The sequence below is a fragment of the Myodes glareolus genome, chromosome 18 (genome assembly GCF_982192425.1).
Source record: "Myodes glareolus chromosome 18, mMyoGla1.1, whole genome shotgun sequence".
Lineage (NCBI taxonomy): Eukaryota > Metazoa > Chordata > Mammalia > Rodentia > Cricetidae > Myodes > Myodes glareolus.
Genome location: NC_142043.1, coordinates 70,763,261 through 70,785,202, shown reverse-complemented (window position 1 = coordinate 70,785,202; position 21,942 = coordinate 70,763,261). Strand labels below are relative to the sequence as shown.

Sequence of the window (21,942 nt, the reverse complement as noted above, 5' to 3'; positions counted from 1 at the left end):
CAGGAGACTGTGGGACTGCATTCTGCTCTGCTCCACTTTACAACACCACACACACACACACACACACACTCAGAAAACATGCCTGGCAGGTTCACGTTAGAATCAATCTCAAGCTTCTGGCCCTGAGGACAAAAAGTTATGTGGTGATTTTGTATTGAATTCTTCCTCTCACACCAACACTTGCTGAAGACTTTCCAGCATTGACCCCATCTCCAGTAGAAGGTCATGGTAGATGTAGAAGGTTCAACTGCAGTCATGAGCTGAGAGGTGCAAGGTTCAAAATCTGTGAGTAAAATTACTTCCACATGCTAACTCCACCCTCCACCCTTTTAACAGAGTTGAATATTCGAACTTTGATCTTCAGGAAGACACTTCAGGACTTCGCTTTTGCATAAATTTTAAGTGTAAAATACAGATTTATCTTTTGCCCATGAAAATGGAGATGGAAGCTGCAGGCACCTCTCATTTTAATTGGCCTGTGGGGACACTGGTGTTTGCATTGACTTCTCTGACAGTTAAGCTATTAGTGAAGTAAGTGGTCAGCAGACACACTGGGAAACCAGAGTCTTGGTTATGAGGAGTCCCAGTAGTTGGTTCTCAGCATCAGTCCCTAAGGCACTTAGTGACAAGAGCGTCTTCAGCCTTGCTGTGAATTCTGCTCTGTCCTCAGTAAACCTGAGACCATGTTCCCAAGCTGTCATAAGGCACTGTGCTTTTGGGGACTGTGAATTTTCTAGCTGAATTGTACATGCTATGACATGACTTTTACATGAATGATACTTTGTTTAAACATCAGTATTTTACTCCAATTGCATTACAGAAGGTCCATGGTCACTAAATGAACTTTGATGTTAAAAATCAAATTAGCATTAGTTGCATATTTTATTTTAAAAATGAAAATAGCCTTATAAAGGCAAAAAGAAAGAATGAGCAAAGGAAAAACTTCTTTTTCAAATAATTTAAAAACAACGTATTCAAATCGAGTGTGCTGCTGGTCTAGTGAGAACTCCATGAGCTCTCTTTTTAAAAACATAGATATAATTGTTGTATTTAATGTTATTTTCTTGAAACCCATATCATCAAATTCCTTAATGCTGCACCAAACATTGTCAGTTCAAGCTTAGCAATTGTGTGTCAACAGCAGCTGACAACTGTAGAAGGGGACTGCTAGTTTGTTCTCAGCCCCTTACCCCCGAAATAACCACATTAATTAAATCACTGCTTGGCCTATTAGCTCTAGCTTCCTTTTGGCTAATTCTTACATCTTAATTTCACCCATTTTAATTAATCTGTATATCAACAAGTGGCTGTGGTTTACCGGGTAAAGTTCCCAGATTCTGTCTCTGGCAACTCCATGGCTTCTCTCTGACTCCACCCTTCTTTCTCCCAGCATTCAGTTTACTTTTCCCTGCCTCACTAAGTTCTGCCTTGCTATAGGTCAAAGTAGTTTCCTTAGTCATTAATGGTAATCACTGCACACAGAGGGGAATCGCACATCAGACGACAGAATTGAAGAGGGTATAAAGCCTACCTACAACTTGTCTAATTTATGTCGTTATCATGGAGAGCTGAGCCTTTGTTTTCCAGATTTCAGAGTAGCATGCCAGGATGGACACAGAACACTACTAGAATTATTCTGTAATCTTGCGTGCTGAGTGAAAGCATGAAAGATAGCACAGTGTTTCTCTGTCATAAAATGATCCAGTTTGTAATGCTAGGTTGAGAGATACTGGTCTGGTATATTCCACTTGATATAACTTCTCTGCAGCAAACAATTGTCTTATATCAGGAATGTGTTGAAGAACACAACTTTCTCATTATCTTTGTGTTTTATTTGGGTTACTTATATTTTCAGGTATTGTGGGAGAATTCTGACTTCCTAGATGGCTCATAAATAAGTTAAGATAGGATCTAGGTTTGTATCTTGAAAAAACTCTTAAATCCATACAAGTGTTTGCCCTGCAGGTTGATCACCAAGGTCCAATTTTAAAACATCAAGGGCCAGCAATCAAAATTCCTTATTTGGCTACACTGACAAACATTCAATCAGGACTTAAGCAGTTCATTCTAAGGCAGCCCCCCACCCCGCCTAAAACCCACTCCTGCTGCTGTCTTTGTTCCACTCAGAGGTAGCAAACCCCCTCTACCTTGTCCTTCTTGGGCAATTTTGTGCTGAGAATTTCCTGTCTGGGTGTTTTCTGTGCCAACTCTGAGGCCACTTCAAGTCCATCAGCAGGGGGGCTGCCCACGGGAGACAAAAAAGCCTACAAATCCTGTAGTTCATTTAATCACAACACACATTTATGAGGAAGTTGTAGTAAAACATTGTTGTTTAAACAAAGTATCATTCATGTTAAGTCATGTTATAGCATGTACAATTCAGTTAGAAAATTCACGGTCCCCAACAGCACAGTGTCTTGTGACAGCTTGAGAACATGATCTTGGATTTACTGAGGACAGAGCAGAATTCACAGTGGGGTGGATGATGCTCTTGTCACTGAGTGTCTTAGGAACTGAGGCTAAGAACGAACCACTTGGGACTCCTCATAACCAAGACTCTGGTTTCCCAGTATGTCTGCTGATCACCTACATCACCAATAGCTTAACTAGAAGAGACCTCAATGCAAACACCAGTGTCCCTACAGCCCAATTAAAATAGGTGCCCACAGCTTCCATCTCCATTTTCATGGGCAAAAGATGAATCTGTATTTTTGGGTTAAATTTGGGGCAAAATTCAATCACTGAAGTATTTTTCCCCAAGAGAAAAGTTGTAGAGTTAAAACTCTCTTAAAGAAATGAGGGAGGTGGTGATGTGTGGAGGGATTGTTACTTAGGGAATTTGAGCCCCTGCAGCACTTAGCTCACAAAGCAGCTGGACCTTCCACACTGATGTCACTGGAGAGCCCGGCTGTGCAGACTGGGTGTCCAGGCTGGAGGCCCCTATCAGGTGGTGGTGTGAGAGGAAGACCTCAGCACAGAGTCACTGCATCTCTGGACCCAGCCAGATGCTTGCCCTCAGGACCACAGCTGTTACAGGAAGGGGAAGACAGGAACCCGCACTGTGTGTGTTCTGGTTGAGGGTGTGTGACCTGTTGTAACTGTGGTGACCACTGACACTGAGAACCTCCAGCTGTGATGTGCCCTGGTGAGCCTGGAGTGCGGCTGGCATGGGGGTGAGGCTGGCACAGACACAGGAGAGTGTGGCTGTGGGGCCATTGCGGGAGAGTGTGGCTGCTTCTCCCCTGCAGCCCTGAGGTGACTCCTTCCCTGAGCCCTGCTGCAGTGGTCCAGGCTGAACAGGCTGACAGAGCTCTCTGTGAAGTCTCCCTCCTTGGTCCTCTGGGAACCTGGGTCCTTAGATTCCAACACTGATGTGTTCAGATATTTAAATGTTCCTCTGTTAATGGTGACAAATTCTCTCCTTGAATGCACTTTTTGTTTTGTTTCCCCATGTCCTAAGACCCTGACCAGCCAGCTACACAGCCCTGGAGCAGCACCCCCACACCCCATTCCTGAAGGGAGACACTGACAGTCGCTCTGCTTGCCTTCTCCACTCTGCAGCCTCGCAGCTACAGGCGGCCTCATTCCAGTGACTGTCCTCTGAGTGGTTGGCATGCTAGTCCCCAGTCCACTGGAGACCTGTCATTGTGTGTGTGTGTGTTGTGTGTATGTGTATGTGTGTGTGGTATGTGTGTGTGTGGTGTGTATGTGTGTGTAGTGTGTGTGAATGTGTATGTGTGTGTAGTGTGTGTATTTGTATGTGTGTGTGTGTATTTGTGTGTGTGTGTGTGTGTGTGTGTGTGTACATACAGGTGTGGTCAGTACCACACTCTTCCAGTGTACCCAGGCAGTGTAGAACATTTTGTATTGAGAGGCCCCAAGATTAACAGACTCTTTTTACACACAGGATGAATGTGCACTTTTAATACAAAGAGGGGGCTTCCCTCCTGGGGTTTTAAGACACTGTATGCACTTCAGGAGGCCTGTGTAGGGCTCACTACCCACAGGGCTCTTAATTTTATGGGTCAGTGTATTCTTTTCAGGGCATCCACTCAGGATGAGGTGGAACAGTGGCTCTCCTCCCTGTCCTGATGTCCTGGAGTCCCTGAAAAGGTTCACAATCCCCAGGTGTGGACTCAGACTGCCACTGAGACCCTGAGACCCTGGGCCAGACAATTATCTATTATGTTACCTCATGTTGGGGTGAATATGGACACCTCACAGTTTAGACAATTCAAACATCAAAGATTCCAGTGACTCCCGATTGAAAGATGCCTTCTCTCTTCTATAAGATCTCTCAATTGTGAAGTTTGGTTTGTTTTGTTGTTTAATACTGGGTCTCTTTACACAGCCAAGCTGTTCTGAAAGCCACAGAGATCCTCCCACCTGTCTCCCAAATTCTGGGATTAAGGGAGTGTGTCACCATGAAGTGGCAACCAGAAGTGAAGTCTTGTTACAGTGAAGCCTGCTGACTTCATCGCCACCAAACACATTATCTAAATACTTTTTTCTGTTATACCTAAAATAGTAGCAGTTGCCCAAGGATTTTGTTCATAATATACTGGCCATTTAAAAATTAATCATATGAAGTAAAAGAAAAATACATTATTAGGTAATTTATATTCTTGCCAAAATCAAGTGCTAATGAGCTCTTTTACAATACTTTTGCAGATAATGGAATTTGGGGTAGTTAAGTTTCATAATTTTTAAAAAGTTGTATTTATTGGTTTATTTGCATTTATTTATTTCTTATGTACACAGTGTTCTGCCTGCAGGTCAGAAGAGGGCATCAGATCTCATTACAGATGACTGTGAGCCACCATGAAGGTGTTAGGAATTGAACTCAGGACCTCTGGAAGAGCAGTCAGTGCTCTTAACCTCTGAGACATCTGTCCAGTCCAAGTTTCATAATGTTTTGTTTGATTATTCCTTAATGCTGATAGTTTAACTTGAAAATCAAATTACATTATTTTAAACTTTCATTCTTTTATATAGTTTAGGCAACTATCCCCAAAATCCTTCAATCAAGGTTACAAAGCAGGCTCCCTTCAGAACACACTGTGTGGCAGGCAGATGGGGTTTTAGTCAGTTGAGCTCCGATGTTCTGATGACCACAGACCCTGCCAGGTGGCTGCACTGTTACCTTCTTAACACCACAGGGCCACCGTTAAGACACAGACAGAACACACAGGATCTTACTGGTTAAGTTTCTCACTAGGGGAAAGCAGATACAATCAAAGAACTTCATTTTCAGGGGTTAGTTTGTATTTTTGCTGGAAACTGCACCTCAAGCTTCATGCATGGGAGTCAAATGTTCTTCCAGTGTGGTCCCATCCCATGGTGAAGTTTATATAACACATTAGCAGACATACAATGATACTATTAAGTGCCATATGGGTTACACTATTAATCATTCCACAAAAATCTGATTTTATCACAGAGTTTTTACCTCTGGAATAGTGGAATTCTTTTTTACTCAGAGACACAACATCAACATCAGACCTTTGAGTCAAAGAAGAGTGATACAATATGTAACAGAGTGATACAATATGTAACAGAGTGATACAATATGTAACAGGGTGACACAATATGTAACAGAGTGATACAATATGTAACAGAGAAATCTGCAATCAGGGCTTTCATGAATCCTAGGAAGTGAGCAAAAGCACATGCTGTTAGTCCAAACAGGACTGGGAGGATTTAACAGAACTTGGCCACAGCCCCTTTTGCATTAATGAAGCATCACCTTGCTCAGGTGAGCAGTGGCAGACACTGGATGTTCCTCAGGGACAAAGGCCCAGGGAAGCTGATGACAAGTGTCGGAGACGAAGCTGAAAAAGGTGAAGTTCACAGTTGCGAAGAGGACACAGATATGGTGGTAGCTCCAGTCTGAACAGCAACACAGGGTTTTTAGCATTTTTTTAAGAATAAATCTTTTTTCATCTCTACTATCCCATTCCCTCCAGTTCTCCTCAGCCCTCCCTCCCCTTCTCCCCTTCCTTCTACCTGCTGCTCCCAGCTCCCAATTTTGTCAGGAGATCTTGTCTGTTTCCAATTTCCAGGTGTGTCTATATATGTTTTTCTTTGGGTTCACCTTATTACTTAGCTTCTCTAGGATCATGAACTATAGACTAAATGTCCTTTGTTTATGGCTAGTATCGACTTATGAGTGAGTATACACTATATTCATTTGTGGGGGGTCTGGGTTCCCTCACTCAGGATAGTGTTTCCTAATGCCATGCATTTGCACACAGGACAGACATGAGAGCAAGGAAAGAGAAATCCTGACTGAGGGAGCCATTACAGGGTTAGCAAGAAATCCGGCTCTAGAAAAATTCCCAGGAATCCACAAAGAAGAACCCAGCTAAGACCCTAAGCAATAGAGGAGAGGGGGCCCCAACTGGCCTTGCCCAGTGGTCAGACTGATGGTTATCTTGAATATCACTAGAGAACCTTCGTCCAACAACAGATGGAAACAGAAGCACAGACCCACATCAGAGCACTGGACTGAGCTCCCAAGGTCTACTGAAGAGGGGAAGGAGTGAGAATATGAGCAAGGAGGTCAAAACCATGAGTGGTTGGTTCATCCACTGAGACAGTTTGCCTGAGCTGATGGGAGCTCACCAACTCCAGCTGAACACAGAGTGAACAATCATGGGATCAAACTAGTCCCTCTGAATATGATTGAAGCTGGGGCAGACTGAGGGGCCACTGACAGTGGCACTGGGATTTGTCTCTACTGCATGTACTGGCTTCTTGGGATCCATTTTCTTTGGATGTATACCTTGCTCAGCCTAGATATAGTAGGGAGAGCCTTGGACTTTCCACAAAGCAAAGTGCCTTACCCTCTCTTGGGAATAAAGGGGGTAGGGTGGGAGGGTGTGTGGAGGGAATGGGAAGGAGGGAGGGAGTGGGAATTTGGATTGGTATTTTTTTAAAGTAATACAAAAAACAAATCTTTATTTATTAGGTTTACAGTGTTCAGCCTGCACGTGTGCTTGAGCACCAGAAGAGGGCACCAGATGCCGGGAATTGAACTCAGGACCTCTGAAAGAGCAGGGGTGCTCTTAACCTCCTAGACATCACTCCAGCCCAAGTTACTGCAATTTTAAAGTTACACACACAGAAAAGGCCAGATCCAGATCGATAAAAAAAAGTTTAAAACAGACCCAACAGTCACTCACTGCTGATTTGTATCATTTCTTTAAAATGAACTAATTCTCCTGTGAGTAAGCATTAAAATTTCTTCAATTTTTTTTGGTTGGTTTTTGATTTTATTTTTCCAGACAGGGTTTCTCTGTGTAACCCTGACAGTCCTGAACCAGACTGGCCTGCATCTAAGTAATTTGCCTGCCTCTGTTTTTGGAATGCTGGGGTTATATGTGTTTACCAGCTCTGCCCAACAAATTCTTCCCTGTTAACGTAAACTTCTTGGCTGCATTGAGACGTGCTACATGGAAAGCTTTGCCACACAAAGGCTTTGCCTGCTGATGCCAATATTACCAACGTTACTGTGATCCTCATCAGTTTCCTAGCTGCACACACTAGTGGAATCTGCCTATGAGTTTTAGAGTTACCCTCAGAGGCAGCACCAGGATTCCCAGAGCCGGGGAGGTAGAGGCAGTGGAGCAGAGCAGAACACAGTACCAACAAGACTGGATCTAAGTTGAGACCCTGTGGATCAGTCCTTTCTGCTGATCCTACACACAAGGGTTAGGTTCTGAGAAATTGGGGGAGGGGGAGGGACTCCAGGCAATACCTCTGGAAGGAGGCAGGAGCTCAGGAGGCTGAAGACCACCTCCTGAGAGCAGGGGCCAGGTTGGGACAAGGACAGGAAAAACAGCTCCTACTGTGGTCACATTCACAGGAGAAAGAGACAGGCAGCACACACAGGAATGACCCCAGGGCGGCTCCTCCACACAAGCTAATATGGAAGAAGTAAACAGGATGGATGGGGAAAGGGCTACAGCCAGGACTGGGCCCAGGCAGGCCTCACACTGCAGCCCTGGCTGCTCTCATCCTGGACACAGGACAGGGCTGGGGATATCACTGTATTCCTGTGATCAGAGTGTCTCAGCATGTTCTTATACTAAGTGACACAGAAGAAACAGGGAGGACTTAGCTAAAGAGTGAGCACGAAGCCCAAATGGACAGAGCTCTCTACCCAGCACAGACCCATCCTCACTCAGCTCCCACAGACTCCTCCTGTGCCCATCTTGACACGAAGCACAAAAAACACAGATTCTGGAAGGTTCTCCTTGCTGCCATTTAATTTCTACATCACACTTGCAGAATTCTCTCCTTTAATTTGACTGCCAGTCTCAGTTAAGGACATGAACCATCAAGTTCACATTTGATTTTTATGTTCAGTGGGGAACACGAGGGCTGGAACTCAGGGCAGCAGGAGGTGACAGAAATAGAGATGTCCCCTCCTGCCTGTGGTGGGCCAGGATGGTTGGCTGAGGAAGGGAGCAGGGAAAGGGCAGGGGCAGGGTCCTGCTGGACAGGGCTGGGATTGGTCCCCAGCTTTTCTCATTGTGTGCACAGGAAAAGCAGAAACCCTCAGACATTGCTGTCCACAGAGAATTTGTTTGTCCTTAAGTCAGAACTGGTTTCTCAGGCCCACGAGGCAGCTGTTCCAAGATAAAGAAAAAGAGTCGTGAAAGTCACTATAAAGACCTCCCAAAGGCCTCCACTCAGAGAAGTCTAAGTCTGAGAGGCCCTGAGACCCAGTCCTCTCCTCCTTGCCTCAGCCCCGACCTCAGGCCCCAAGGTGTCACCTTTTCAAGCCTCCAGAGACAAGACAGAGCTCTGAACACTGTCCCTGCCTGCAGGAGAAATAACCAGACAAAGTCGGGAGATTGACAGGTGGGGCTGGAGGAGAAACCATCAGCTCAGCCTCCACTCCAGTTCCTCAGGGAGGATTCTTCCCTGACACACTGACCTGCAGCAGGAGCAAAGTTGCCTCCTTTACCCCCTGTGAGAGGAAAAGCTGTGAGAGACCAGGGAAGTCCTGGGCCCCAGAGAGTTTTCAGAATTGTGACTGCAGACCAGGGAAAGGTAAGCAGGCAGGAGAAGGAGGTGTGCAGGGAGAGAGCCAATGCCAGGCTGGGGGTCTGTGCTCAGCAGGGACCTTCCCCTCTGACCTCTGAGGATCAGGTCCCTATCACCTCCAGCACCAGGGTTATGAACATTTCCCTACAGTAAGGTGATTGTCACCATACAGACCTAGAGATGGGCAGGGTGTTTTGTGTGTGTGTGTGTGTGTGTGTGTGTGTGTGTGTGTGTGTGTGTGTGTTGTGTGAGTGTGCACCCTTCTTTAATGTGCTGAATACAAAAACAGAAAATAAACAAATGCAGACCCTGTGTTCTTCCTCATCCACATCATCACACCAATGATAAAACCTAAGACCACAGCTCCAAGGACAGCACCAACAATAGTCATGATGGTGATGGTGGACGGGGGGTGGGGATCTAGGAGGGAAGGCAAGAGAAGGTGAGGGTCAGGGCTGAAGCTATGATGCCTCAGCCTGCTGAGTGTCTGTAGAAGACTCCAGCTTTCCCTGACCCCATCTCAGGGTGAGGGGCACAGGCAGCCCTTCATGGTGAACATGGCATGTGTATTTGTGCTCCTCCCAGAAGGCACCACCAGAGATGCCCATTTCTGGAAGATTCCTTCCCCTGCAGGCCTGGTCTCCACCAGCTCCATGTCCTGAGTCTGTTCCTCCTCCTCCCTCTGCCAGGTCAGGGTGATGTCAGCAGGGTAGAATCCCAGGACCCAGCACCTCAGGGTGATATCACCTTTATATCCAGGATGATGGGTCACATGGATCTCTGGAAGATCTGAGGAGGAAAGTTGGAAATGTCAGGTGTTTTGCATTCTCCCTGGAGACTCCAGCAGTGTCCATGAGACCTTCCTGGGAAGGGCCAGAAAGTGGGTGAGGGAGGGGTGAAAGTCCCCTGTAACTTAGACACAGGGTCCTGGATAATCTCATCTCAAGTTAATTTTATATGTGGGTGAAAGAGTCCAGTGTTGTAGAAATTAAGGTTTTTTGTTTATGCTCTGGGACATTTGCTTAATGACGCAAAGATGTGTCTGATTAAATACAATTCACCTGTATTCACCAGAGGCTGGGTCGGCTACCAGCTGACAGGAAGTTGTGAGGAGGAGCCAGGTGGAGAAGGGGTTGTAAGGAGGGGCCAGAAGCAGCAGGAGGGCTTCTGGGAGGTGAGAGGTGAGCTAGGTGAGCTGCTTGCTATTCAGCCTCCCTGGGAAGAGGATTCTACCCCAGCCTTTGAATCCTGAGTTCTTTAGTGGAGCAGAGATCTAGATGAGTTCTCTTAGTAGCTTTGAAAGAGTCGGTGCCCGAGGGAACAGAATTTCCTCAGGCTGCAGCTCTTGTGGCCCAGCGCTGCTTGTAGAGGCGGAGTTGCAGTTGCTGAGGAGGGTGGTTTCAAAGGCAGCAACCATTAAACTTGAGGACAGCGGCCCAGGGTCAGAGAAGTCTGGGTTTAACAACAGGAAAAATGGCCTTCTGCTCCTGACCGGGTGGAGCTGAGGGATTCAGCCTCACTGATGACTCGAGAGACCCTGTGTGTGAGCTGAGAACTGGGCATGTGGCATGCTGTTGCCCACAGGACTGCAGACTGAAGGTCAACTGCCTTGGTCATTTCAGGACCTTCTCCCCTTCCCTCTGGAGACACACTCTGAATTGTCCTGAGAGAAGGGTGAGTCCTGGGAGAGTCAGTCTAAGCTAAAAGTAAGGAGGTCAAAAAGAACTTTCCACCTCCCACATGTGAGAGACGGGGGAGAGGTGGATATGATGTCAGGAGGAGAACAGACTGAGTTTAGACTGAGACTAAAGCCAGGAGGTGACAAGGGAGTACAGTCTCCACCATTCTATCTGATACAGTGATGATTTATATAAGCTACCAGAATTACACAGAGGTCAAAAAGAACTTTCCACCTCCCACATGTGAGAGACAGCGGAAAGGTGGATATGATGTCAGAAGGAGAGACAGACTGAGTTTCCTCTAAAGCCAGGAGGAGACAAGGGAGTGTAGTCTCCACCATCCTATCTGATACAGTGATGATTTATATAAGCTAACAGAATTACACAGAAAATAGACATAGACGCGATGAAAACAGAAAAGGAAGGAGTCACACTACCTCTATTTCCAGACAACACGATTCTTTACTTAGAAAATCCTGTTGAGTCCACAGGAAAAGTCTGGGACCTAATAAACACCTGTGGTTTCCAGATACAACATCACTATTTAAAAAGTAGCCTTCATTTGTGCCAGCAGTGTATCTTAGGAAATGTACGACAATCAACGTGACTCCACCAGAATCAAGTGTCTAGAAATATATGTAACCAAAGAAAGAAAGAAGTCTGCAATGAAAGCACCACGACACTGACACAGGAAATCACAGTAGAGGATGTTAGAAGATGTGGAGACAATCCATGTTCCTGAACTGGCAGAGTTAATATTGGAAAAAACCCATACTATCAAACTTAATATTCAGATTTAATGCAATACTTTGAAGACTCTGACATATTCCATCATTTGAGAAAGAACAAGAACTTACATGCAATGACAAAACCATGAGCTGCCAAACACCCTGCAGCTGCTCCACTCCCAACCTCACATTTCACTGCAAAGCTGCAGTGACAAAGACAGCCTGGAACTGACATAAACTAAACAGGAAAATCGAGGGCCAGGGATTGAGACCCTGGAGATAAAATGGCAAAGCTTTGCACACTCAGTTCTCCACGAAGAATTCAAAGCACACAGTGAAGAGAGCCCATTCTACACACGATGCTACAACATCATTTTCCTACCTGAGAAGATGAATTCAGATGCTCACTTTTTTCCTTGTACAAAAGTCAACTTGGAAACGTTAAAATCTGAAAAACCCAAAGTTCAAGAAGAAAACAGGGATTTTCTTCCAGATATTGGATTGGGCAAAACTTAAAAATAAGAAAATGAAAATGAAGCCACGCGTCAACATGAAAATGCTTTCTCTCCACAGCATAGGACACAATCAGCAGAGAGAACAGAAGGAGGAGACCTGTACCAGCTGGACTGCAGGCAGGGACTAGAGTCTCAATTTAGGAAGAACTGCAGTAACTAAATAGCAAGGAACCAACCTTGCCAATCAACTAATGGGTGAGGAAACTGAACAGATAGTTGTCTTAATAAAAGAAAAACACACAAGTGGCCACTAGCTATGGTTAGTGTGCAGTATCTCTACCCTTCATGAAATGCAGATTAAACTCCTTTGAGGGGCTGGAGAGTTGGCTCAGAGATGAAGGCACTTATGCTCTGCAGAGGACCTGGGTTAGATGCACTGTGTGTAACTCCAGCCCCAGGGACCTGACACCCTCTTCTGAGCCCAGACACCAGGCACACACGTGGTGCACATGCACACATGCAGACCAAACCCTCAGCCACATGAAAGAGTGAAATAAAAATGATAAAACTGCTTAGAGACAGCACTTCACCCCAGTCAGAAAGGCTGTCATCAGCAAATCTGAAAGCAAATGTTGGAGAGGATGTGGAGGGAGGGGAGTCCTTGCTCCTGTGTGTGTGTGTGTGTGTGTGTGTGTGTGTGTGTGTGTGTGTAAATTAATACCGTCATTTTGGACATTACTCAAAACATTCAAATAGATCTGCCATACGACTCAGCTATTTTACTCCTGGGCAGATATTTACATCCCACGTTTATTACTGCTTTATTGCTGAGAGCAAAGAATTGGATTTAACCCAGGTGTCCATTAACAGATGAATAGATAATGGAAATTTGGTATACAGATAAGATGGAATACTGTTCGGCTCTAACCAATGTAATCACAAAATATTCAGGAAAATGGATGGACTTAGCATGCATATTATTAATCGAGGGCAGAGGGAGGAGTTGCCCGTGGCCCCTGGAGCTGTGCGCAACAGCGCGTCCTTTCCGTTCTCCAGGTGTCTGCACAGAGACTTTCCACACTGGGCTCTCCTGGTAGATCCAGTCTCTCTCTTCAAAACCATCCTGCTTCGGCTTGTGCCGCCGTCCCTGTCGTCAGGTCCTTGTTCATGGCGACGTCAGGTCCTTGTTCATGGCGACGTAATCGCGGCCTTCTTAGGCTAATTGATAATACGGGAGGAGGAGACAGCCCTCCAACCCCACCTCGTCCAACTCCACCTCACCTCTCTACATCGGCTGGGGATGGCGGGAGTGAGAACCTGCAGGAACTCGCGGTCAACCCCGCCCACCTGCCCCGAACCGTCACCTGCACTCCCGGGACTCCTCTAAACTGAAAGTGAAAGTGGGTCCAGGTCATTGCCTGTCCAGCATCTCTGCGGTCCGAAATCTCCAGGAAGAATCTGGCACATGGGATCAATTTTAAACTGATCCGTGATGGGTCGCATCCTCCAACCGCAATCACTCACCACCCTCCCCCTGGTTGTAGTAGCAGAACAGGTTCCCCAGGTTCACTCAGAAAATCTCCTAGCTGGTCTTTGCGATCAGTCCCTTCCTCTCCCAAAACTATGGCCGCTCTACCCACGACGCCCGCGCCTCCATCCTCGGAGTCTCCGTGTCGCTGTCGAAGCGCACGAACTGCGTGTCGTCCTCGTAGCCGACTTCCATAAACGGGGGTTCCTCGAGGCCGGGCCGGGACACGGTGGTGTAGAAATACCGCATAGAGGGCTAGCGTGGGGGCGGCGCGCCCTGAGACCCCGACCCTGCTCCCGGGACCCCAGAGTGCGGGGTTCGGGACGCGGGTGGAGAAGGGGCAGAAGGGTCCGGCTGGGCCACGCGGGGACTCGGCTTCTCCGGTGCCGCCCCCGCCCTCCCCACAAAGCCCGTTTCCCTCCCGACCCCCCCCCCCCCCCCAGCACTTACCGCTGCGGCCAGTGCTGCCACCAGCCCCAGCAGAGCGCATGGCTCCGGAGTCCAAGTGCTCAGGCCTAGATAGAATCAAAGCAGAGCCACTCAAAGTCAGGCAGACTTTGTAAGTTGCAATCACAGCAATTTTTATTATGTTATCCAGGAACCCATGCCCAGTGGAGTTCCTGGAGTGTGAGGTGAAATTACTGTAGTTGTGAGGAGGAACCTGGCAGCAAGAAAGAGCAACATTGAAACCACTTGTCTACATTTCCCAGCCCAAAGTCCACCTTCAGTCCTCAGAACATAAAAGCCACTTCTGAGGACTTAGGATTTTGTCATGTCTCCACCCTCTGCATGGAGGTCTGTGTGGAACATCCCCTTCTTGATCCCTGGCCCAGAATTCTCCTGATGGTATTCCAAGGGGAAACCACTGGATAACTACAGCTGTTTGCTCTTTCCCACCCCACCCCCAAATCCCCATGATGTCTGAGCTGGTCAGGAACACAGTGCAGAGATGGTTTCTCTTTAAAGCAGGGGCGCTGACCTGCAAGCACCACACAGACTCCCACAGAGCCCAGGCTCCTGTGTTCGCCTGCAGTGGGCAGCTCACACTGCCAAGCCTGACAGCTCAGGAATCTGTGTTCTTCTTATGTGAATGAATGGGTAAAAACAGCCATGTGCTAGACCCACAGTCTCCTAGTGTTTGTCCCAGATGGTGCATCCCTGGCCCCAGCTGTTGTGTGTGACAAAGACCTTCCTTCCACAGCCCAAGTTTGTGTGAAGCCAGAACATAGCTTCAAGGCAGCTGTCTGCCTACCCTGCAGGTGCCTGGATGCAACCCCAGCAGTGAAGGATGCCCACATTCCATGTGTTTCTGTTCAGACTCTCCCATGATCCAGTTTAACTAATAGATTAGGCACATTAAGCAGTGAACAATTTCCCGAAGCATGAACCCCACACCCCAACACTGGCCGCCCTGCACTCACAATGTTAGTAAGGAGAGAGGACTCAGGAGCTGATGAGAGGAGGGAGGTGGACGGGGCCTGGTGTGGACAGTGGATCTGAAACTGAGTTGACCCCTGAGTTCCTCTGCCCTCTTCAGTGTTCACGGGGTGGACATGGACAGAGGATGATGCCTGTGCCAGGTGGCATAAACTAGAGAGCAGATTAGATGTCAGTAGGCAGAAAGGTCAAAACATAAAATGCAATATATTTTATGACTGTAATGTGTGACTTGTTATCTTCAGGCCTCAGGTAACTAAAGGTCACGAAAACCATGGACTAAGGCACTAAAACCACTGCCCAGGGAGCACAATTCTTCATTCCGCCATGGTTTCTTGGTGGATGAATAAAGCAGGGGTTTTGTTCCAGGGCCCCATCTGATACCTGCAGGTTGAAGATCCAGTAGTGGGACCTGCCAGGCTGACCCCCTCCCATTCACCTGCCCAGCCTGTCCCCAGCTCTAGGAACCACACATGCCTTCTGTGAGCCACCAGGACCACAACCTCAGACTGGGGTTCTGGTGAGAACTCAGTTTTCTTTCCTACTTCTCCAGTTCTGTCCCAAGCATTCAAAGCTGCTGCGTGGCACAAAGCCAGAGCATGGTCATCCTAGAAAGATTGCCTTTCTATAGTAGCACAGCCTCCTTCTCCAGGAAGTGGGTCTTGGCAGATTTCCATACCATACCTCTAGCTTTACTCTGTTGTTCAGTAACCTTAGCCTCTTCTCTGAACCAGGTTCTCCTCTGTGATTGTGGACCAGGCTCTAAAACAGCTTTAACCAAGTTTGTCCAGTCTTTAGAGATAATTCTATTACAAACCGATCACAAGTTTAACAGCTGCTTCACAAAAGGTGAATACATGCTGTAATGGTCTATCCTGTCTCTTTAAGAGACAAGCCACATCCACTGAGGCAGGCAGATCTTCCTGCTTGCAACCTGAGTCTCTTCCTTTTCCCTTTTCTGTCTGTCCCCTGAAGAGTCAGCTTCTGCCTCACTCCATTCTCCCCACTTCTCCCCTTCTCCCCTTCTGTTTTTTTCTCTCTCCCCCTCCCTCTCTCTCTCTCTCTCTCTCTCTCCCTCTGTCTCTCTCTTCTTCTCCTCTTCTTCCTTTCCCCTTGATAACCCACCGAATAAATATACAACCTCACTCTGAATGGTGTGCCTATCCACGTCTCTGATTCTTGCCTGCCACCACCTTTCTCCCTGCCGGGGACCAGCCGCCTTTGGAGACCTGCCAGGTGGTGTCATGGCATTCCCATCTGTCTTTCTCTCCTCCTGGCCTACTGCAGCCACTCAGGGAACTGCACCATCCCTGCTTTCTTGAATCTCCTTAAGTCTAACAAGGACACAGGAGTCCAATCAGTTCTTACAGAGCCTCTATCATTTGGCAATTCCTGCAAGGTTACTGGATATATTAAGGTTGGTTGTTTAAAACTTAATCTGTTCTTCTCTTGCCTTATAATGCAATGCTGAAATTGGTTCTCCATTAAATTCCTTTGTCTGAATCTGAATATCTCTATGATCTGTTTTATTAAGTTTTTCCAGGGCCTGTATCTTGTTAGTCATACCAAACAACTTTTTAAGAGATAAACCAAGAATTATAAAAACAACAAGGACTATCAAAATGATGACTAATAATATGTCAATCCCAGTTAATTATCCCTTGATTTAGTTTTTTCGTCTTTAAATCATGCATTACGTAATCATACAGAGACCCAGTTTTATATTTCAAAGACCTCGAAAGAACAGTACTCAGCTTTATATGGAAAAGCAAAAAACCCAGGATAGCCAAAACAATCCAGTACAATAAAAGAACTTCTGGAGGCATCACAATCCCTGACTCCAAACTCTACTACAGAGCTACAGGACTGAAAACAGCCTGGTATTGGCATAAAAACAGACAGGAGGATCAATGGAACTGAATCAAAGAACCTGATATTAATCCACATACCTTCGAACACCCTATTTTTGACAAAGAAACAAAAAATATCAAATGGAAAAAAGAAAGAATATTTATCAAATGGTGCTGGCATAACTGGATACCAACATGTAGAAGAATGAAAATAGACCATATCTATCACCATGCACAAGACTCAAGTCCAAATGGATCAAAGACCTCAACATAAAGCCAGCTACACTGACTCTCATAGAAGAGAAAGTGGGAAGCACACTTGAACACATTCATTAGCACAGGAGAACACTTCCAAAATATAACCCCAGTAGCATAGAAACTGAGAGAAACAATTAATAAATGGGACCTCCTGAAACTGAAAAGTTTCTGTAAAGCAAAGAACATGTTCAACAAGACAAAACGACAGCCTACAGAATGGGAAAAAATCTTCACCAACCCCACATGAGACAGAGGTCTGATCTCCAAAATATACAAAGAACTCAAGAAACTGGTTGTTAAAAGAATAAATAATCCAATAAAAAATGAAGTACAGACCTAAACAGAGAACTCTCAACAGAAGAATCTAAAATGGCTGAAAGACACTTAAGGAAATGTTCAACATCCTTAGTCATCAGAGAAATGCAAATCAAAACAACTCTGAGATTCCATCTTACACCTGTAAGAATGGCCAAGATTAAAAACACTGATGACAGCTTATGCTGGAGAGGATGTAGGATATGGGAGACCATGTGTTTCCATCTAGAGTCATTTCTTACTTAAACTTACTTGAACTTGAGTTCAAGCTTGCCTGCTCTAATTTTTCTTATAACCTTGAGGGCTATGAGAGACTTCTGATTTAGCTCATGAGAAAAGAACACTCTATCTAACAGATGGTATACTACCAATGGCAAACCTCAGGAACATCAAGACAGAATGTAAGGTTGCTTCCAAGCAGCAAGCACCTGTTGGAGAGGAGGCTGCTCAATCAGGGACAGCAATGGTCTTGTGGTTAGATACGAACTGACATCTGTGCTGTGCTTTGTTCTGCTTTTGTAAATAAGCAAGTTCTGAAATAAACTCTGGGATGTTTGGCTGCTTTGGCATGACCAGACAGACCTCCCGATTCTATCCTGTCTTCTGTTTCTTCTGAGTTTTCTTTGACCTCGAGGATTCCCTATCCAGAGACTCTAGCTGACCTTGGAGGAACAGGTTCCTACAGTGGAGTAAAAGGAACACTTCTGCATTGCTGGGGGTAATGCAAGCTGGTACAACCCCTTTGGATGTCAGTGTAGTGATTTCTCAGAAAATTAAGAAACAACCTTCGTCAAGACCCAACAATACCTATTTGGGTATATATCCAAAGGATGTTCAATTGTGCCACAAGGACATGTGCTCAACTATGTTCATAGCAGCCTTGTTTGTCATAGCCAGAACCTGGAAACAACCTAAATGTCCCTCGACCAAAGGGATGGATAAGAAAAATGTGGTATATTTTCACATGGAGTACTACACAGCAGAAAAAAATAACGACATCTTGAAATTTGCAGGTAAATGGATGGAGCTGGAGAACATTATTTTGAGTGAGGTAACCCAGACACAGACAATTATCACATGTACTCACTCATAGGAGGTTTTTAAACATAAAGCAAAGTAAACCAGCCTAGAAATCACAATACCAGAGAACTTAGACAATAATGTGGACACTAAGAGAGACTTACATAGATCTAATCTACATGGGAAGTAGAAAAGGACAAGATCTCCTGAGTAAATTGGGAGCATGGGAACCTTGGGAGAGGGCTGAAAGGGAGGGAAGAGTCAGGAAGGGGAGCAGAGGAGATTGTAGAGCTCAATAAAACTCAATAAGAGAAAGATAAAGAGAGAGAGAGAGAGAGAGAGAGAGAGAGAGAGAGAGAGAGAGAGAGAGAGAGAGAGATCTAGCTTTATTGAGTGAGGACAAAATCCCAAGTCCTCAGAAGTGGCTTTCAGGTTCTGAGCGCATAAAGGTGTGGTTTGGTTTGGGAAGTATAAAAACCTAGTGATTTCAATCTTGCTCTCTCTTCCAGGTTTGTCTAGCGAGGATGGTCGGGATCTCACTGCACGCTTTTCCCAGGCTCTGCTTCCCTATTTTGCCACAGCTGTGTCCTGCCATCCTGCCCCCTCCGGCGCTTTTATTGCTTCAGGCTACACGGACAACAATGGAGTTCAAACGCGTTGAGCCCTGAGAGCAGACAGTGGAGCCAGCGGAAGGAGCTGGAGCACTGGGGACCCACAGGAGCACAGACAGAATTTCCAAACCTGCCTCCAGAACCTGCTCCACCTCTACATCCAGAGTCAAAAGGGTGAGTGACTACCGCGTCAGGGATCACAACCACTCAAGACCTAGGGCAGGGTCCTGAACTCCCCTGATACCAGTGTTTGAGATTCCACAGGAGGCTGTGGGTGTCTGAGTTTTGCTTTGTTTTGGGGACTGTTCCTGCGGGTGGGCGGTATCGGGTTTGCCGGGCTGGGTACGGGGTCAGGTGCCCACACTATCCAGGACACTCACTGCTGCCCCAGAGTGAAGAGGACGTGGGTCCGGTTAAACTCCTAGGTCATGCAGTGACTTTTGACAACGTTTTCTGTATTAAAGACGCCAGAACAATGCCCGGCACTGTTTTCCGTACACACAATTCCACTTTCAACTCCCACCGGGTTCCTCTCTCCGGACACAAATGATGCACTCACAGTTCATTGGACACCGAGTTTCTAGAGAAACCAATCAGTGACACAGAGGTTCCAAGTATAGCAGTTGACAGGAATCGTATCTACACCCTTCACTGGCCCCTGTACTGAGGAAAATGTCTTCTTACTGGCTCAAGCTGTTGGCAAGCACCATAGTCCTGGTCCAGACACAGGCTAGTGAGTAAGGGGTGGGGAGACTCTGCGGGAAGGAGCAGGGAGCCGGGTGGGGACAGTATGCCATAAACGCATCTTACTGCCCTAGTCCGTGTCTCCCCTGCCTTCACCTGGGACCCTGATCCCTGGAGGAGGTCGGGGTCTCACGGTGCATTGTCCCCAGGCTCGCACTCCCTGCGGTATTTCCACACCGCCGTGTCCCGACCTGGCCTCCGGGAGCCGCGGTTCATCGTCGTCGGCTACGTGGACGACACGCAGTTCGTGCGCTTCGACAGTGACACGGAGACTCCTATGATGGGACCGGGGGCGCCGTGGATGGGACAGGAGGGGCCGGAGTATTGGGAGAGGGAGACACGGAAAGCCAGGAAGACAGGGAAGCACTTCAAATTGAATCTCCAGACCCTGCGCGGCTACTACAATCAGAGTGACGACGGTGAGTGACCGTGGCCCCGATCACAGACACGACCCCTCCATCTCCCCTGGGACGGACTTGGGTCATCTTCATCCAAACACCTGCCCAGACCCTCTAACAGGAAAGACCTCACAGAGTTTGGCTTAGGTTTGGTTGCACTTTTCGTTTCTGAAAGGTCGGATTAAGGACGCACTAACAGGGGGCACGGGTGCCACAAGGTGGCGCTTACCACTGTGTCCCTACCAGAACCTCACACTCTGCAGTGGATGTATGGCTGTGACATGGGTCCAGATGGACGCCTCCTCCGCGGGTACTGTCAGGAGGCCTACGATGGCCGGGATTATATCTTCCTGAACGAGGACCTGAGCTCCTGGACCGCAAATGATGCAGCCTCTCAGATCTCTAAGCACAAATTAGAGAAGGTAGACGAGGCCGACCACCAGAGAGCTTACCTGCAGGGCCCCTGCATAGGCTGGCTCCAGAGATACTTGCAGTTGGGGAACGCGACCCTGCTGCGCTCAGGTACCTGGAGACTCACCCTCGCTTTTCATCTGTAGTGTGGGGAAAGGCTCTGGGCATACTCAGAGGAAGAACACTGTTCATCAGTCACCGAGCTGAGGAATATGGACCGGGAGACTCCAGGCTGCTTTTCCCATTGGGAGACTAGCCCTTTTACAGCAGGTCAGTCTTGACGATGGCCCTGGACCCACAGGAGCTTTTTCTCTCAGGCCTCCTCTGTGGTCACCCTCGGTGTCTCTGGAGTCTGACTCCAGCTTTCCTGAGTCTCCTGGCCCTCACTCAGCTCAGGACCAGAATCCCTTCCCCTCCATCGGTCTGCAGAGCCCTGAAGCCTCCTACCCCAAACTGTCACTCACATCTTAGAGCATCCTGAAGAGCACAAGACCCCGGGGCCTGAACTCTAGCTGGGGTCTATTAATATCAGGACACCCTAATCCCACTCCAGTTTCCCTGTCCATTCCCAGAATGCTCACATGAATACTGCTGAGTTCCCAGAAGAAAGCAAGATGTCACATCTTCACAACTCTTTTCCTCAGACCCCCCAAAGGCACATGTGACCCATCATCCTGGACCTAAAGGTGTTGTCACCCTGAGGTGCTGGGCCCTGGGCTTCTATCCTGCTGACATCACACTGACCGGACAGAGGGAGGAGGTGGAACAGACACAGGACACGGAGCTGGTGGAGACCAGACTTTCTGGCGATGGAACCTTCCAGAAGTGGGCAGCCATGGTGGTGCCTTCTGGGGAGGAGCACAAATACACATGCCATGTGCACCATGAAGGGCTGCCTGAGCCCCTGACCCTGAGATGGGGTAAGGAGGGAGTGGGTGCAGAGCTGGGGTCAGGGAAAGCTGGAGCCTTCTGCAGACCTTGAGCAGGGTCAGGGCTGAGAGCTGGGGTCATGACCCTCACCTTACCTCCCTGTCCTTCCTTTCTCAGAGCCTCCTGGGTCCACGGTCCTCATCATGGCAGTCATTGCTGGTCTGGTTCTCCTTGGAGCTGTGATGGCTGTGGTGGCTGTTGTGAGGAAGAGGAAGAGAAACACAGGTAGGAAAGGGCAGGGTCCGAGTTCTCTCTCAGCTCCTTTTAGAAGTGTGCTCTGCCTCATTAATGAGAAACACATCCACAACCTCATTGCTCCTGTCTCTGTGTTGGGTCTGCTGCTAGTTCTGGAAACTTCCTAGGGCTAGGGACTTCCATATACACAGTTCCACTTCCAAGTCCAATCGAGTTCCTTACCCTGGACACAGTTCTCATTGGACACCAAGTTTTTAGAGAAACCAATCAGTGGCACAGAGGCTCCAAAATAAATTAGTTTACAGGAAGCGTATCTACACCCTTCACAG

The 21,942-nt window shown here is 47.3% G+C and overlaps 1 protein-coding gene and 2 long non-coding RNA genes across 3 annotated transcripts; 2 read left to right on the top strand and 1 right to left on the bottom strand.

Moving 5' to 3' along the window:
* The first annotated feature begins 6,406 nt into the window (after positions 1 to 6,406).
* LOC148119243 (uncharacterized) lies at positions 6,407 to 7,255 on the top strand. Its single transcript, XR_015735529.1, has 2 exons — positions 6,407 to 6,561; positions 6,971 to 7,255. It is a non-coding gene; the product is annotated as an uncharacterized LOC148119243 (long non-coding RNA).
* A 987-nt stretch (positions 7,256 to 8,242) lies between these two features.
* LOC148119242 (uncharacterized) lies at positions 8,243 to 9,197 on the bottom strand. The gene is made up of 2 exons (XR_015735528.1): positions 8,781 to 9,197; positions 8,243 to 8,633 (listed from the first exon to the last, which is right to left on the bottom strand). It is a non-coding gene; the product is annotated as an uncharacterized LOC148119242 (long non-coding RNA).
* Positions 9,198 to 19,462: 10,265 nt separating this feature from the next.
* Positions 19,463 to 21,795, top strand: LOC125404701 (H-2 class I histocompatibility antigen, D-37 alpha chain-like). Its single transcript, XM_087898612.1, has 5 exons — positions 19,463 to 19,668; positions 19,829 to 20,098; positions 20,324 to 20,599; positions 21,133 to 21,408; positions 21,536 to 21,795. Exons 1-5 carry the CDS (start codon positions 19,608 to 19,610, stop codon positions 21,778 to 21,780), a joined length of 1,128 nt encoding a protein of 375 aa, XP_087754738.1. The 5' UTR covers positions 19,463 to 19,607; the 3' UTR covers positions 21,781 to 21,795.
* Positions 21,796 to 21,942: the final 147 nt, after the last annotated feature.

Bases quoted from the DNA above. Each gene is read 5' to 3' on its own strand.
- LOC125404701 (XM_087898612.1), top strand. From the start codon at position 19,608: ATGTCTTCTTACTGGCTCAAGCTGTTGGCAAGCACCATAGTCCTGGTC. The intron at 19,669-19,828 runs GTGAGTAAGGGG...CATTGTCCCCAG, and splicing joins CCTGGTCCAGACACAGGCTA to GCTCGCACTCCCTGCGGTAT. The intron at 20,600-21,132 runs GTACCTGGAGAC...TCTTTTCCTCAG, and splicing joins CGCGACCCTGCTGCGCTCAG to ACCCCCCAAAGGCACATGTG.